The sequence below is a fragment of the Dendrobates tinctorius genome, unplaced genomic scaffold (genome assembly GCF_039654945.1).
Source record: "Dendrobates tinctorius isolate UK_male_01 unplaced genomic scaffold, ASM3965494v1 ptg000199l, whole genome shotgun sequence".
In the NCBI taxonomy this organism is placed as follows: Eukaryota; Metazoa; Chordata; class Amphibia; order Anura; family Dendrobatidae; genus Dendrobates; species Dendrobates tinctorius.
The window spans coordinates 10,199,900-10,216,843 of record NW_027361866.1 but is presented as its reverse complement, the minus strand read 5'-3'; the positions used below and the strand labels follow the sequence as shown (position 1 = coordinate 10,216,843).

Sequence of the window (16,944 nt, the reverse complement as noted above, 5' to 3'; positions counted from 1 at the left end):
CTCCTCTGTTTGGCGCCTGGCTAACTTCTCCCGGCGCTGTTACCTTCTATCTCCTGTGTTTGCAGTGTTCCGTCCTACCCAGGTCCAGTGTCCTGTGTTCCTACCGTCCTGCCTTGGTCCAGTCTCCAGCGTTCCTGCCATCCTACCCTGGTCCAGTCTGCTTTGTTCCTACCATCCTACTCAGGTCCAGTCTGCTGTGCTCCTACCATCCTACCCGGGTCCAGTCTCCAGTGTTCCCGCCGTGCTACCCCGGTCCAGTATCCGGTCACCTGGCCATTCTACCCTGTGTCTTCGGCTGTCCAGGTACCAGCTGCCGCGGTAATAGTCTTCCCTGGGCCTGTCCCTAACACTCCCTGTATAGGGGGTGGTCCACCTGGTCCACTCGCCCAGGGGAGGTTCGTTGCCGTGGTCCAGTGGGTTCACCCTCAGGCACCCTAACAATAAGCTGTGGTGTCACATCACCATTACATCCCTCTCTTGTCCCAAGTTTGCCAATTTTGGTAGATTTGAGCAAAACTGGTGTGAGAATGAACAGAACACAACATTTGTGTGCACTACCACATTACACAAAAATGTTGTGACTTTTGAATTCAATTTACACAAGAAATCAAAGTGTAATCTTTTTGATGACTCGAGGCCCAGGAGTTCAAAGGTTTTTTTGTTTTTTTACAAAAATGCGTCAGTCTTAATTTACCAGTGCTCCAAAGTACAATGTGTCATGAAGAAAAAAACTCAAATGTGCTAACAAGGATAAATGGAAGAATTCCAAATTTGACTTACCGTAAGTCAGATTTTATTGGGAATCTGTTGCTAGGATTTTACCCTCCCCCCACCAAACTATTTATATGCATATACAGTATTTTCAAAGACAAGTCCAACAATGCCTTTACATGGCCATTCTGTTACTCCATTACTAACAAATGAGAGTGTAAATTGATATGCAAATGAGGCTGAGGAGCTATGGTAGATCTGAAGTTTTTAGTACTCCTGCTCTGTTCTCTGCCATGTGCAGCCTCTTACTGCTTGACTGATAGCCACTATGCTTTGTGACTTCAGGTAAAAGAGCCATCAGTCAACATGAGACGGTAACGCTGGGTGAAGAATAGAGCTGGAGTGACAGGCTTCAGATCTACTGCCACATTTATATATCAATTCAAACGCCAATTTCTCATAAATAGTAGAATGGCCATGTAAGGTAATTGCTGAAGTCTTTCAAAGAACTGCATCCAAATATAAATAGTTTGGGTGTGAAATCCTGCTAAAACTTACTGTGATGGGAAGGGCTTAAAAATTCTACCTGTAGTCTTTGAATTCTGGAGTCCAAAGATTGCACACACTTGTGCTACTATGTCATTATATGAGTGAACCCTTTCTTTAGGTGATCTTCTCTTTTTAATAACATTGATTTGTAATAATAATCGTGTTTGGTCTGTTTAAGATAATAAGAGAAAAAGAAAACTCTACTTTGATTAGTCAGATTCCTCCGGTCTCCACATTAGTGCTTGCAAGCAAGGACACAGTAGTATTTCGTATACATGTTCATGCAGCCAGTATCAGCCTCTTCTCCAAGTACCTCCCGTAGTCTGTAACAATACATGTTATTTAGCAATAGAAATGTAGCAAATGCCTTCTATAAAATAAATTGCGACATACTGCAAGTCTTACATTATATTTCTTTATAAATTATTTAGAACATGATATTTAATTGGATGATTTTCCAGCAAGGTGGAGATGGTTCAGTGGTACCCAGCACAAATGGCAAAATTCCCCTCCTTCCAAAATCCCAAGTTTTACATATTTTATTAACTTAGCGCCAACGCTCGTATGTTGTTCACTGTAGTATTGGTGATCTTTCACAGGTGTAAGGGACATGTCTCTATAATACCAGATGAGTACCCCAGATATGTATAAAAAATTTTGCCAGAAATACAAAGGAGATGTGTCATCTTAACTTTAGGCCTTTTAGAGATCATTTCATCTTCAACTTGCTTAACTGATCACAATAACAGTAATTTTTACCAGGGGTGCCCAAACTTTTCCATGCCACTGTACATATCTTTATAGGTCACATCATGTATTCAATATTTCTAGCACCTGAGAATTATTGTATGTCTTTATATAGAATATTTGTCTGATTTGACATGTTTCTTTTTCTGTAGAGCTATCGAGTTTATTTTTGCTAGTAATTTTCAAGGAAACCCACAAGGCTATAGGAAAACACACATTCATATATCATGCAATTGCAATAAAAATTAGTCCACCCCCCTTGCAAATTAGATATACTGGCAAAATGAACTATCTTTCTACTGTTTCCAATAAACCAATCAAATAAGAGCAATTTAAATAGTTCAGCACTAGTGATGAGTGAATGTGCTTGGATAAGGTGATATCTCAGCATGTTTAGGTGCTGAGTGTCTATGGTGTGTTTGAATCAGGGGCGGACCTGCCGCCGGTTCAATCGGTGCAGCTGCGCGGGGGCCCTGACGTGGAGGGGAGCCCTTCCAGGCAGGGGCATACTGCCAGTGGCTCGGCTTTCTGCTGCTTCAGTAGATCGGTGTCACTGTATTAGATGTTTACAAGTGCTGGCCGGTATCCCCGTATTGCAGACACTGCAGGCTGTGTGTCTGCTGATCTGATGTCACCTGCACGCCTCTTTCACTCTGCCAGAGAGGAGAGCTGTAACAAGCAGAGCCAGGAGGCATGGAGGCATGTAACAAGGCTTCACCTGATTCCTGCTTTCTTATCTGCTTTCTGCAGAGGCTCTATCTGAGACACTGAGAGATTTATTGCACCTTCTTACACTTACATACAGATCAGGTCACTCTGTCAGTGGGGTCATCGGCTCTAGTATCACCGGATCTGTATGTAAACTCAATCTGCAGCAATATCTCACAGTGATCCTCAGATAGAGACTGCACTGTCTGATCCTGAACCCCTCTCCAGGATGTCCTGCCTTATATATCAGATATACATTATAATGTGAGGTCCTGCAGCCTGGTCAGAGCTCAGTCAGTGCATATAACACAGTATATATGCACATAGTATAGTACATAACACCCAGTACACAGATTAGTATATGGCTCATATATAACAGACCTGGGCAAAATGTGGAAATAGGACCTGGCGATCTGTGATAGCCAAACCCCCGAAAACACTGGTTCCCGGGTCGCACTATACGGCCGACCTGGATCCAGATGTCACCGTCATCTGCATCTTCAGGATGCAAATAGTGGTGAATATAATGGAGGACAGAACCACCGGCTCCTTCCACCAGTCACAGAATGTGTGTGATGGAGACAGCAGATGCAATGATGTCATTACATCACTTCTGCTGTGTGGAGAGTCAGTGCACACAGCAAAGACCGGAGCAGGGCGCCGGGGAATGGGAGCGAAGTGAGTATGTTTTTATTTTATTTTTTTAAGTGTATGTGTGTGATTTGTTCCTGTACATAGAGGATATATAATGGTTCATAGTGTACATAGTGGGCTATGTCATGGCTCTTACTTTATATAAGGGGCTATGTGGGAAATCATGCTGTATAAATTGAGGCTCTGTGAGGGCTCCTGCTGTATATAGGGGAATTTGTGAGGGCTCCTGCTGTATATAGAAGACTCTGTGAGGACTACTGCTGTATATAGGGGACTTTGTGAGGGCTCCTGCTGTATATAGGGGGCTCTGTGAGGGCTCCTGCTGTATATAGGGGGCTCTGTGATGGCTCCTGCTCTATATAGGAGACTCTGAGTGCTTCTGCTGTATATAGGGGGCTCTGTGAGGGCTCACACTGCATATAGGGGGCTATGTGGGAAGCCATGCTGTATATAGGAGACTCTGTGAGGGATCCTGCTGTATATAAGATACTCTGTGAGGGCTCCTGCTGTATATAGGGGGGCTCTGTGAGGGCTAATGCTGTGTATAGGGGGCTCTGTGAGGGTTCCTGCTGTACGTATGGGGCTCTGTGAGGGCTCCTGCTGTACGTAGGGGGCTCTGTGAGGGCTTCTGCTTTTCGTAGGGGACTCTTTGAGGACTCCTGCTGTATATAGGGGACTTTGTGAGGGCTCCTACTGTAAATAGGGGACTTCGTGAGGGCTCCTGCTGTATATAGGGGCTCAGTGAGGGATTCTGCTGTATATAGGGGGCTCTGTGAGGGCTCCTGCTGTATATAGGGGGCTCTGTGAGGGCTCCTGCTCTATATAGGAGACTCTGATTGCTCCTGATGTATTTGGGGGGCTCTGTGAGAGCTCACACTGCATATAGGGGGCTAGGTGGGAAGTCATGCTGTATATAGGAGAGTCTGTGAGGGCTCCTGCTGTATATAAGATACTCTGTGAGGGCTCCTGCTGTATATAGGGGGCTCTGTGAGGGCTTCTGCTGTATATACGGGGGCTCTGTGAGGGCTCCTGCTGTATATAAGATACTCTGTGAGGGCTCCTGCTGTATATGTGGGGGCTCTGTGAGAGCTCCTGCTGTATATACGGGGGCTCTGTGAGGGCTCCTGCTGTATATAGGGGGCTCTGTGAGGGCTCACACTGTTTTTATGGGGCTATGTGGGAAGTCATGCTGTATATAAGATACTCTGTGAGGGCTCCTGCTGTACATGGGGGGCTATGTGAGGGCTCACACTGTATATAGGAGGCTATGTGGGAAGTCATGCTGCATATAGGGGACTTTGTGAGGGCTCCTGCTGTATATAAGATACTCTGTGAGGGCTCACACTGTATATAGGAGGCTTTGTGAGAAGTCATGCTGTATATAGGAGGCTATGTGGGAAGTCATGCTGTATATAAGATACTCTGTGAATGCTCCTGCTGTACATGGGGGGCTCTCTGAGGGCTCCTGCTGTATATATAGGGCTCTGTGGGGGCTCCTGCTGTATATAGGGGGCTCTGTGAGGGCTCCTGCTGTTTATAGGGGGCTCTGTGAGGGCTCCTGCTGTGTATAGGGGGCTCTGTGAGGGCTCCTGCTGTATATAGGGGGCTCTGTGAGGGTTCCTGCTGTATATAAGGGGCTCTGTGAGGGCTCCTGCTGTATATAGGGAGCTCTGTGAGGGCTCACACTGTATTTATGGGGCTATGTGGGAAGTCATGCTGTATATAAGATACTCTGTGAGGGCTCCTGCTGTACATGGGGGGCTATGTGAGGGCTCACACTGTATATAGGAGGTTATGTGGGAAGTCATGCGGTATATAGGGGACTTTCTGAGGGCTCCTGCTGTATATAAGATACTCTGTGAGGGCTCCTGCTGTACATGGGGGGCTCTGTGAGAGCTCCTGCTGTATATAAGAGACCCTGTGAGGGCTCCTGCTGTATACACGGGGCTCTGAGTGCTCCTACTGTATATAGGGGGCTCTGTGAGGGCTCCTGTTGTATATAGGGGTTCTGTGAGGGCTCCTGTTGTATATAGAGGGTTCTGTGAGGGCTCCTGTTGTATATAGAGGGCTCTGTGAGGGCTCCTGCTGTATATAGGGGGCTTTGTGAGAACACCTGCTGTATTTAGGGAGAACTGTGAAGGCTCCTGCTGTATATAGGGGGTTCCGTGAGAGCTCATGCTGCACATCTGGAAACTATGTGGGTGCTCATATATATGTATATAGGAGGCCATGTGGGGGCACATATTTTATATCGGGAGAGCTGTATTGGGGCTCTCCCTGTAGTACATATTTTACAGGATACTGTTGTATGGAATAGTGCAGTCTACTACACTATTCCATACTTTTGTTTGTGGTATACTACAAGATTCCAGACATATAATGTAATATACGTTAATATATACATGGTTGGGCTCAGCCGATTCCAGCAGTTATCACGTAACCACGAGGAGACGCTCTGCACACTTGCAGTCATGTGCCAACTAGAGTGTCAGCCATGTCTGCAGTGTTCTATTCACTGACAGCGGACACTAGATGTCACCTAATTGCAAGTCTGACTGTGCTGGAACCAGCAGAACCAAATCTTAACTAGGGCGGTGATAATGAGGGCAATCTGGCTTGTTGCTCGGAGCCAGATTGCCCTCATCATAAGCAGCATGCGCTGGGCAGGGGGGGGGCTGTCCACTTCTTTAGTCCACTACTTTGGGCTATCATTATTCTTGTTTCCTTCTGCTGTCTGTTTTAATGGGATAATTACTTAGTTTTGCTGCCACATTTTGGCATTACTGTGCACAGTTGGATAGTTACAGTACATATATTAATAAATATTACTATAGTGAATGGGTGTTCTGCTTTCATTGTTTAATGGATTTGTACTACCTGTATGTGATACAAATTGAAAGCTATCATCTGCTACCTACCTCAAGATTAATGAGGAGACAAGAGGTCAAAAACCTTAAGTGATGACAAATGACCTGCGGAAAAATTTATTGGGGGCAGAAACTGAGGTTTCAGTTTGCACAAACTTCACAGCGTCCCTGTCTACTGACCCCAATATGCCTAAAATCATACAAATAAGACACAGATATTTTGAGATTCTGTTTGTTGGAGTGACCAAACAAAACACATTTCCGACCAGTAGATCAGCTGTGTATTTGGAGGTGGAAGAATGATGATTATGCTGGAAATAACGCCCTACTTGTAAAGCATGGCTTGTGATGGTTTGTGATGTGGCATTGGAAATTTAAAATGGGTGGAGGGCAAGATGGATTCAAAATAGTATCAGGAATTCTGGGAAAAAAGATTACTCCTTCTGTGAATGAGCTGAAGCGTAGGCATCACTGGACTTTGTGGTATGATTGAGAATATTGTAATGTTTTTCAAGTCCACCAAGGGTTCGATTCAGAAGAAATCCTGGAAGATTCTGGACTTGCCTGACTTGAACACGAAAGAAAATCTTTGGTGGAATTTGAAAAGGAGTGTAGCATGCAAACCCAAGAATATTGGTGAACTGAAGGTCATTATCCATTTGGAATGAGGTAAGATTTCTCAACACTGACAGAAGCTGAAGCCTGGTCATTGATCATGTTTGAAGCAGGTCATAGCAGCCAAAAGATGATCTATAGAGATGAGTGAATTGAACCATGACAAATCAAATTTGCCTCAAATTTCACAGTAAATTTAAATTCACAGTTCCAAACAGAGACCTGACAGTTGTGGTCCAGACGTCTCTTCACAGCACTTTGATTTTCACAGTCTACCTTTGCTACTGACTAGGCTTCATGTCATTGCAGGCCAATACAGATCATGACATCACTTGAGGCCTTTTCAATGGCTAAGCCTTACACAATGCATCATTGTGCCTCACCCCATGACATCATGACACTGTGAGGCCTAGTCGGTTTCAGAGATGCAAAAGAAGTTCTGGAATTGTTTTCCTACATATAGATGCTACTGCGCAGGCACAGGCGCCAATTTGATGACGATTATTCATTAATTTTTTTTACCCCACAATAGTATAGGCACGTAGGCATGTATAAGCATAAAGCAGAAATGCAAATAGGCATGAATCATGCTACAGTAAAGGTGCTGCCACCTGTGCCATTTTGATAAAGCTACATTTTTTTCTAAACCCACAATAGTATATGCAGCACGTAAACTAGGGGGCAGGTCACTTGAAGGATCAGTCACCTGTCACAAGCCAATACAGGTGACTATGTAAGCAGAGCACCACATAAAGCCCCACCCACAGAAGCACGAGAATCTCATTAACTCAAAACTACAGCTACAGATTAAACAACAACCACAAGGGGAGACACGAAAGGTGGATGGTAACAATTGCTTTCATTGTTCGGACCAGCCAAAGCGTAAGAATCGGGTGTTCATGTAATGCTGCATGAACCAGTTTTCAGCCTAAGTATGTAACAATACAGACACAGAGGGCTGTTAAATGCATAAAGCATGTGAAAACATGATGCAAGGAATCTGGTTGTGGTAAAAATTTTTGAATGGGCAACAAAGGGATAGTTAGGTTAATGCGTTGAGATGGTAGGCCAGTCTGAACAAATCCATTTTTAGGGCACGCTTAAAACTGTGGGGATTGGGGATTAATCGGAATTGGCGTTAATTGGCGCAGCACGTGAAAAGTCTGGGAGACGGGAGTGGGAGGTTCTGATTATTGAGAATGTTAACCTCAGGTCATCAGCAGAACGGAGGGCATGGGTAGGGTGGTAGACTGAGACGAGGGAGGAGATGTAGGGTGGTGCTGAGCCATGGAGTGCTTTGTGGGTGAGGGTAGTAAGTTTGTACTGGAATCCAGAGTGGATAGGTAACCAGTGTAATAACTTGTACAAGGTAGAGGTATCGGTGTAACGATTGGTGCAGAATATGATCCTGGCTGCAGCATTCAGTACAGATTGGAGAGGGGAGAGTTTGGTAAGAGGGAGACCGATTATTAGAGAGCTACAATAGTCCAGATGAGAATGACTAAGAGAAACAGTAAGAGTTTTTGCAGAGTCAAAAGTAAGAAAGGGTAGAATTCTAGAAATGTTTTTGAGGCGCAGATAAAAAGAGCGAGCCAGTGAATCGGAAGTGGGGGGGTGAATGAAAGCTCGGAATCAAGTATGATCCCAAGACAGTGGGCACGTTGCTGGGGAGTAATGGTGGAACCACACATGGAAATGGCAATGTTGGGCATAGGTACATTAGTAGAGGGAGGAAACACAAGGAGTTCAGTTTTTGACTGGTTCAGTTTCAGATAGAGCGAGGACATGATGTTAGAGACGGCGGTAACAGCCACTGGTGTTTTCTAAAAAGGCAGGCATGATATCAGGAGAAGAAGTGTATAAAAATTGGGTGTCATCAGCATAGAGATGGTAATGGTAACCAAATCTACTGATTGAATACTGCCCCTATTGGTCAAGCAAAGAGAAGGGGGCCTGGAACCGATCCTTGAGGAACCCCAACAGTAAAGGGAAGATGAGAGGAGGAGGAGCCAGCAAAAGATACAGTGAAGGAGTGGTCAGAGAGATAGGAGGAGAACCAGGAGAGAACGGTGTCCTTGAGGCTGATGGAGTGGAGCATAGTGAGGAAGAGCTGATGATCCACTATGTCAAATGCTGCAGAGAGATCCATGAGAATTAGCATGGAATAGTAACCATTAGATTTAGCAGTTAGTAGATTATTATCAGAGACTTTAGTAAGGGCAGTTTCAGTAGAAACTGGATTGTAGAGGGTTAAGAAGAGAGTTATCCGAGAGATAGCGGATAAGACGGGAGTGGACCAGGTGTTCCAGGAGTATAGAGATGAAGAGAAGATTAGAGACAGGTCTATAGAAAGCAGCACAGTTTTGATCGAGGGATGGTTTTTTAAGTAATGGATGTATGATGGCATTCTTAAATGAGGAGGGAAGATACCGGAAGAAAGAAAGAGGTTGAATATTTTTGTTAGGTGAGCAGTGACAGCAGGGGAAAGGGACTGGAGGAGATGTGACAGAATGGGGTCACTGGTGCAAGTGGTCGGGCGAGAAGATGCAAGGAGCCTGACTACTTCTTCTGTGACTGGATCAAAGTCAGAAAATGAGCTAGATGCAGTGGGGGAGGAAGGACAATGCATGGTATGAGGGGATTGGGAGATAATTTCCTGTCTGATATGGTCATTTTTTTTTTTAAATAATTGGCCAGATCGTCAGCGTGGAGATCCGTGGTTGGGGCCTGCACCCTTGGGTTGAGTAGGGAATGAAAAGTGTCAAAGAGACGTTTTGCGTTACTGGATAATGAGGTGATGAGGGTGTTGAAATAGGTTTGTTTGGAGAAGTGAAGGGCAGTGTTGTATGTTTTAAGCATAAACTTATAATGGATGAAATCTTCGGGTAGATTGTATTTTCTCCACAGATGTTCGGTGCACCTGGAGCACCGCTGCAGGAAACGTGTTTGCAGCATGTGCCATGGATGTCGCCATCTGTACCATATTGTTCTATGTATAGGAGGTGCAGTTTCATCCAGGACACATTGCAGTGTTTTGTTGTAATGCTTCAGTGCAGAATCAGGACATGAGAGGAAAGAGATAGGGGCCAATGAAGACTGCAATTTCTTCATAAGTTTCTGGGTATTAATGGCCTGTTTGTTTCTATAAGTGTGAAAAGTAGGGGAGACCTGAGCGGGATGGCAGTTCTTGATAGAGAATGAAGAAGGTTGTGGTCAGAGAGCGGGAGAGGGGAGTTTGTGAAATCATCCACTGAGTCGCACATTGCATTTCTCTTTCGGCCAGGGGTAATGAGACCCCATTTCCTGACCCCTGATGAACCCTCATCGTATTAAGAGGGGGAAACGCGTCGGGCTTTCATCTGCATCAATTGGCTGATAAGTATAATGCTGCACGTTATATTTGGCAGACCCCTTCTGTGGTACTGAGATCAATTTTTTTGAGCAATTATGCTCTGCTGGTTTATACATTGCATGCATTACTATTTGTGTACCACATGAGAAATTACTATTGAGGTGAATTTGCTAGCCTCATATTTTTTTTTTTATTTATGACCTGTGTGAGACAGCACAATGATTGTGCATTTTTTGATGTGCAGACATTATATCTGACTTGGATGGTGTCTCTTAGTGAAATAGGGTAATGATTAACCCCTGCTTTCAAATAATGGTCGCCGCATGTGCAACACAGGATACATAAGGTTCTTTTTTGCCTATAATGTGCAGTCTTTTTACTATTTTCCAACTGCTTGTCCGGGGATCCGGACAAATGAATTGTCATATGTGCTATTTATTGAATTTTCTTGTAGCCGTTTTTTACTGATTTTGCTATTTGGTAAATGGGTCTGCCTATTGCAGCTTATTAGCATTTTTGATGACTACGAGATAAGTCTTACCTAAAGCTGCATTTTGATATTACCCCTTTTTTCTTTCTTTTTATTACGAGATAAGCTTATACTGTGGGGTATCTACATTATCAGAATTACTACGAGATAAGTTCATAGCACATTAGTATTATTTACGAGACCATTGATGTCTCTTTATCTTTTTCAGTATCATAAGTGTGTGTGCGGAATTTTTTTGTGTCCTTTTTTATATACGTAGGGAGGTTTAGGGGCTATTAGGGACACCGACGTTGAGCGGGGGCGCCATATCGTCAACAACTAGGGTGCCAACCTCCGCGGCTAGGAAGGGCTGAATTAGGGCGGACTAGGGCAATTTAGCCTGTGGCCCATATTTTGATATAATTGAATAAAATTTAAACAGTATTTCTGCTACCCTTCATTATTTTGTCCTCTACCCCTCCCTCTTTTAGTCATTTCTACTAATGTTTTTAGTGATTGAGTTAAAAGCTATATTTTAGGGATTGTTGTTGCTTCTGGTGTTACAATTTATTCTATAATCCCATCTATTATTTTTGAGGTCTGTTTTTGAAATCATCCACTGAGCAAAGCCAGGAAAAAATCAAATCGAGGGAGTTTCCGTTCTAATGCGTTGTAGAATTAGTAAGCCGCGAAAGGCCGTAAGAGGAGGTTGGAGATAAAAAGTGAGTAGCAGATGGGGAGAGGAGAAAAGCAATGGGGATGTTGAACTCACCCATGATGAGGGTGGGGATGTCACAGGAGAGAAAGTATGGAAGCCAGGTGGCAAAGTGATCCAGGAACTGATGGGAAAAGTGAAGAGTGGAATGTAGGTTACCCTTCCAGCAGAACAACGAGCATATACATACTGCGAGTAGAGTTGAGCATTCCGATACCGCAAGTATCGGGTATCGGCCGATACTTGCTGTATCGGAATTCTGATACCGACATCCGATATTTTTTCAATATCGGGCATCGGAATCAGAAGTTCAAAGTTGATTGACAGCCAAAATGAAGTCATCATGATGTGCGGTGTGTGCGCATCATGATGCGCCGTCATTTTGGGCCTTCCGGGGGTCTCTGCCGGCCTGCCGGGGGGCTGTGCCGGCCTGCCGGGGGGCTGTGTGGACTGCCCGGGGTCTGTACCAGCCTGCTGGGGGGCTGTGCCGGCCTGCCGGTGGTCTGTGCACCCTGTGGGGGTCTGTACCGGCCTGCCGGGGGGCTGTGCCGGCCTGCCGGGGGGGCTGTGCTGATGTCCGGGGGTCTGTGCAGGCATCGTCCGATGGGACTACAAGTCCCATTGGGCGATGCCTGCTACCATGACAGTGATTGACACATTAGCCAATGATGGGACAGTAGTAGTCCCATCATCCGGCTAATGTGTTAAATGTTAAAAAAAAAAAAAAAAATACTACATACATACTACATACATACTACATGCATGCTACATACATACTACATGCTACATACATACCACATATATACTACATGCATGCTACATACATACTACATGCATACTACATACATACTACATGCATGCTACATACATACTACATGCTACATACATACTACATATATACTACATGCATGCTACATACATACTACATGCTACATACATACTACATACATACTACATGCATGCTACATACATACTACATGCTACATACATACTACATACATACTACATATATACTACATGCATGCTACATACATACTACATGCTACATACATACCACATATATACTACATGCATGCTACATACATACTACATGCTACATGCATGCTACATACATACTACATATATACTACATGCATGCTACATACATACTACAGGCTACATACATACTACATATATACTACATGCATGCTACATACATACTACATGCTACATACATACTACATATATACTACATGCATGCTACATACATACTACATGCTACATACATACTACATGCTACATACATACTACATACATACTACATATATACTACATGCATGCTACATACATACTACATGCTACATACATACTACATATATACTACATGCATGCTACATACATACTACATGCTACATACATACTACATACATACTACATATATACTACATGCATGCTACATACATACTACATGCTACATACATACTACATATATACTACATGCATGCTACATACATACTACATGCTACATACATACCACATATATACTACATACATACTACATGCATGCTACATACATACTACATGCTACATACATACTACATATATACTACATACATACTACATACATACTACATGCATGCTACATGCTACATACATACTACATACATGCTACATACATACTACATACATACTACATGCATGCTACATACAATACATTCATACAATACATACATAGACATACAGTACATATAACATAGAGTAACATACTTACCAATACTTGTCACATTGTTCCCCGAAGCCATTGTCTTCTACGGAATAAATATTAACATAACAAACCACAAAAATACTCACCCATGATCCGAAGCAGTCCACGAGTGTGTCCCACGACGATCTTGGGTAGAGAACTGCAGCATCAGCTGATGCTGCCGCTCTCTATGGGCTGCAGGAATCCAATGACGGAAGGTAGGTATCCTTCCGCACTGTATTCCTCCGCCACTTAAAAAAAAAAAGTCCCTAGTCTCACTTTATGGTAAAAGCTGTGTGGGAATGTAGTATATATGTAGTATGTATGTAGTATGTATGTAGCATGTAGTATGTATGTAGCATGCATGTAGTATATATGTAGTATGTATGTAGCATGTAGTATGTATGTAGTATGTATGTAGTATATATGTAGCATGTAGTATGTATGTAGCATGCATGTAGTATGTATGTAGTATGTATGTAGCATGTAGTATGTATGTAGCATGCATGTAGTATATATGTATTATGTATGTAGTATGTATGTAGCATGTAGTATGTATGTAGCATGCATGTAGTATATGTGTAGTATGTATGTAGCATGTATGTATGTAGTATGTATGTAGCATGTAGTATGTATGTAGCATGCATGCAGTATGTATGTAGCATCATGTAGTATGTATGTAGTATGTATGTAGTATGTATGTAGCATGCATGTAGTATGTATGTAGCATGCATGCAGTATGTATGTAGCATGCATGTAGTATATATGTAATATGCATGTAGTATGTATGTAGCATGTAGTATGTATGATGCATATATGTAGTATGTATGTAGTATGTATGTAGCATGTAGTATGTATGATGCATATATGTAGTATGTATGTAGCATGTAGTATGTATGTAGCATGCATGTAGTATGTATGTAGTATGTATGTAGCATGTAGCATGTATGTAGCATGCATGTAGTATATATGTAGCATGTAGTATGTATGTAGCATGCATGTAGTATGTATGTAGCATGCATGTAGTATATATGTAGTATGTATGTAGCATGCATGTAGTATATATGTACTATGTATGTAGCATGTAGTATGTATGTAGCATGCATGTAGTATGTATGTAGTATTTTTTTTTTTTTTTTTTACATTTAACACATTAGCCGGATGATGGGACTACTACTGTCCCATCATTGGGTAATGTGTCAATCACTGTCATGGTAGCAGGCATCGCCCGATGGGACTTGTAGTCCCATCGGACGATGCCTGCACAGACCCCCGGACATCAGCACAGCCCCCCGGCAGGCCGGCACAGCCCCCCGGCAGGCCGGTACAGACCCCCACAGGGTGCACAGACCACCGGCAGGCCGGCACAGCCCCCCGGCAGGCCGGTACAGACCCCGGGCGGTCCGCACAGCCCACCGGCAGGCCGGCACAGACCCCCGGCAGGCCGGCAGAGACCCCCGGAAGGCCCGTACAGACCCCCGAGAGGCTGTACAAGGGCAGGAAAGGGTTTTTCCAATTCCGATACCGGAAGTCTCATAGACTTGAATGGGACTTCCGGTATCGGCATCGGCGATACCGATACTTTTTTTAAAGATCAGCCGATCCATTCCGATCCGATATTTTGAAGTATCGGACGGTATCGCTCAACTCTAACTGCGAGAGCTGCAATTAAATGGTTTAGGTCAAAGCACATACATGTGTTTGAATGGTCCAGTCAAAGTGCAGACTCCCATTGAGAATCTGAATAACTTCAGAAGTGTTGTTCACAGACGCTCTCTATCCAATCGCACTGATCTAAAGCTATTTTTCAAATAAGAATGGGCAGAAATTTCAGCTTCTAAATGTGCAAAGCTGACACAAGCATGCTCCAAAAGACTTGTTGCAGTAATTGAAATGAAAGGTAGTCCTACAAAGCATTGACTCAGGGGGGTTGAACACAACTGCATGTCACAATTTTCAGATTTATGTTTTTAAATATTTAGAAAACCATGTATCATTTCCTTTACACTTCACAAATACTTGCTACTTAGTGTTGGTATATCACAGAAAGTCCTAATAAAATACATTTAAGTTTGTGGGTGTAACCTGGTAAAATGTGTAAAGGTACACAAGGTATGAATACTTTTTCAAGACACTATATATCTATAAGAAGCCAAGAGGATGTAATAAAAGCATTTATTTATATTTCACCTTTTTTCAGTTTGTAATAGAAATTGTTCTGCTTTTTCCACATCTTTTTCTTTGAAATTTTGACACATATAAATTGACTCGATGAATCCAATAAATTCTGCAACAGTCATCGGAACCTTCTGCGATAGTTCGGTGATACTGTAACAGAAGAGATGATTATGATATAGTTCATTTGGCAAAGTACACAATTAAATATTTTTACATATACTGTATTAACAATGGTTAGAACAAAACAACAATATTTTTGCATTGGTGAGCAAAGGACTGTGTGGAGTTGTAAGCCATGGTGCGGGGTGGGCTCCCCAGGATACAGCGAAGCTGTGGACAAGGAACTTTTCAAATTAACTTTTAGGCTATGTGCCCACGTAGCGTTTAAAACCTGACACCTGAAACAGGACTCCTTCCCAGAAAACGCGCTTTTTTTTCCGCATGTTTTCTGGGCGATTTTTGCACGATTTTTTCACGGTTATTATCGCGTTTTTCCTGCGATTTTCACATGCGGAATTCAAGCACTTTCCAAGCGATTTGAAGCATCGCTTGGAATGTGATTGACAGGTTGGTCACACTCGTCAAACATAGTGTTTGACAAGTGTGACCAACTTTTTACTATTGAGGCTGCCTATGCGGCATCAATAGTAAAAGATAGAATGTTAAAAATACTAAAAAAAATAAAAAATACTATGCCCACCATGCGCAAAGTGAGCCGCTCATGTGCGGATGGTACCCACGGCCTAGAGGAGAGGAGACTGTCCACCAGGCTGTGGGTACCATATCCCTGTAAAAAAAAGAATTACAAATAAAAAATCGTGATATTCTCACCTTCCGACGTGCCGCGCAGCCTTCCCGGGCCTCAGCGATGCTCCCGTTTCCAGTAATGCCTTGCGAGACCATTGATGACATGAGATCTCGCGTTACTGTACCGGTCTCGTGAGGAATAGGGACCACTACAGTATCGCGGGACCGTGACATCATCAAAGGACTCCCAAGGCATTACTGGGAACGCGAGCATCGCTGAGGCCCGGGAAGGCTGTGCAGAACGCCGGAAGGTGAATATAACCTGATTTTTTATTTTTAATTCTTTTCTTTACAGGGATATGGTACCCACAGCCTGGAGGACAGTCTCCTCTCCTCTAGGCCGTGGGTACCATCCACACATGAGCAGCTTACTTTGCGCATGGTGGGCATAGCCACATGCAGGAAGTAAGCAGATCTCATGCATTCCTATGGGTGCGGAATCGCGGCCATTCTTTGAAGAATCGCAGCGATTCCGCAAAAAGAATGAGCATGCTGCGTTTTTTTCCGCGATGCGATTCCGTCGTGGAAAAAACGCATCATTGGCAGAGCATGTGCGGAATGCCATAGGAATGCATGGGGTGTGTTCAGTATGAGTTTTTTGAGCGTTTTCGCAGCATTTTTGCACCGAAAATCGATGCAAAAACGCTTAAAAAAACGTAACATGGGCACACAGCCTTAGGCTATGTGCACACATAGCGGAACTCTCGTGGAAGTTACAGCGAGAATTCCGGAATTCCATTCTGCGGGAAAATCGCATTTCAAATTCCCCCCGAATTTCCCGCGGAAAAACTAGCGATTTGCAAGCATAATTAGCTTGCAGAATGCTAGCATTTTCCAAGCGATCTGGAG

At 43.5% G+C, this 16,944-nt stretch overlaps 1 protein-coding gene across 1 annotated transcript in view; it reads right to left on the bottom strand.

The window, feature by feature from the left end:
• The window catches only part of LOC141056741 (putative methyltransferase DDB_G0268948), a 65,030-nt gene that overhangs the window by 13,242 nt on the left and 34,844 nt on the right, over positions 1–16,944 (bottom strand). The window contains exons 5-6 of the mRNA XM_073553192.1: positions 15,301–15,438; positions 1,465–1,583 (exon numbers count right to left, since the gene is read on the bottom strand). Coding sequence (XP_073409293.1) covers positions 1,496–1,583; positions 15,301–15,438 — 226 coding nt within the window. The 3' untranslated portion in view covers positions 1,465–1,495. The remainder of the gene's footprint in view (positions 1–1,464; positions 1,584–15,300; positions 15,439–16,944) is intronic.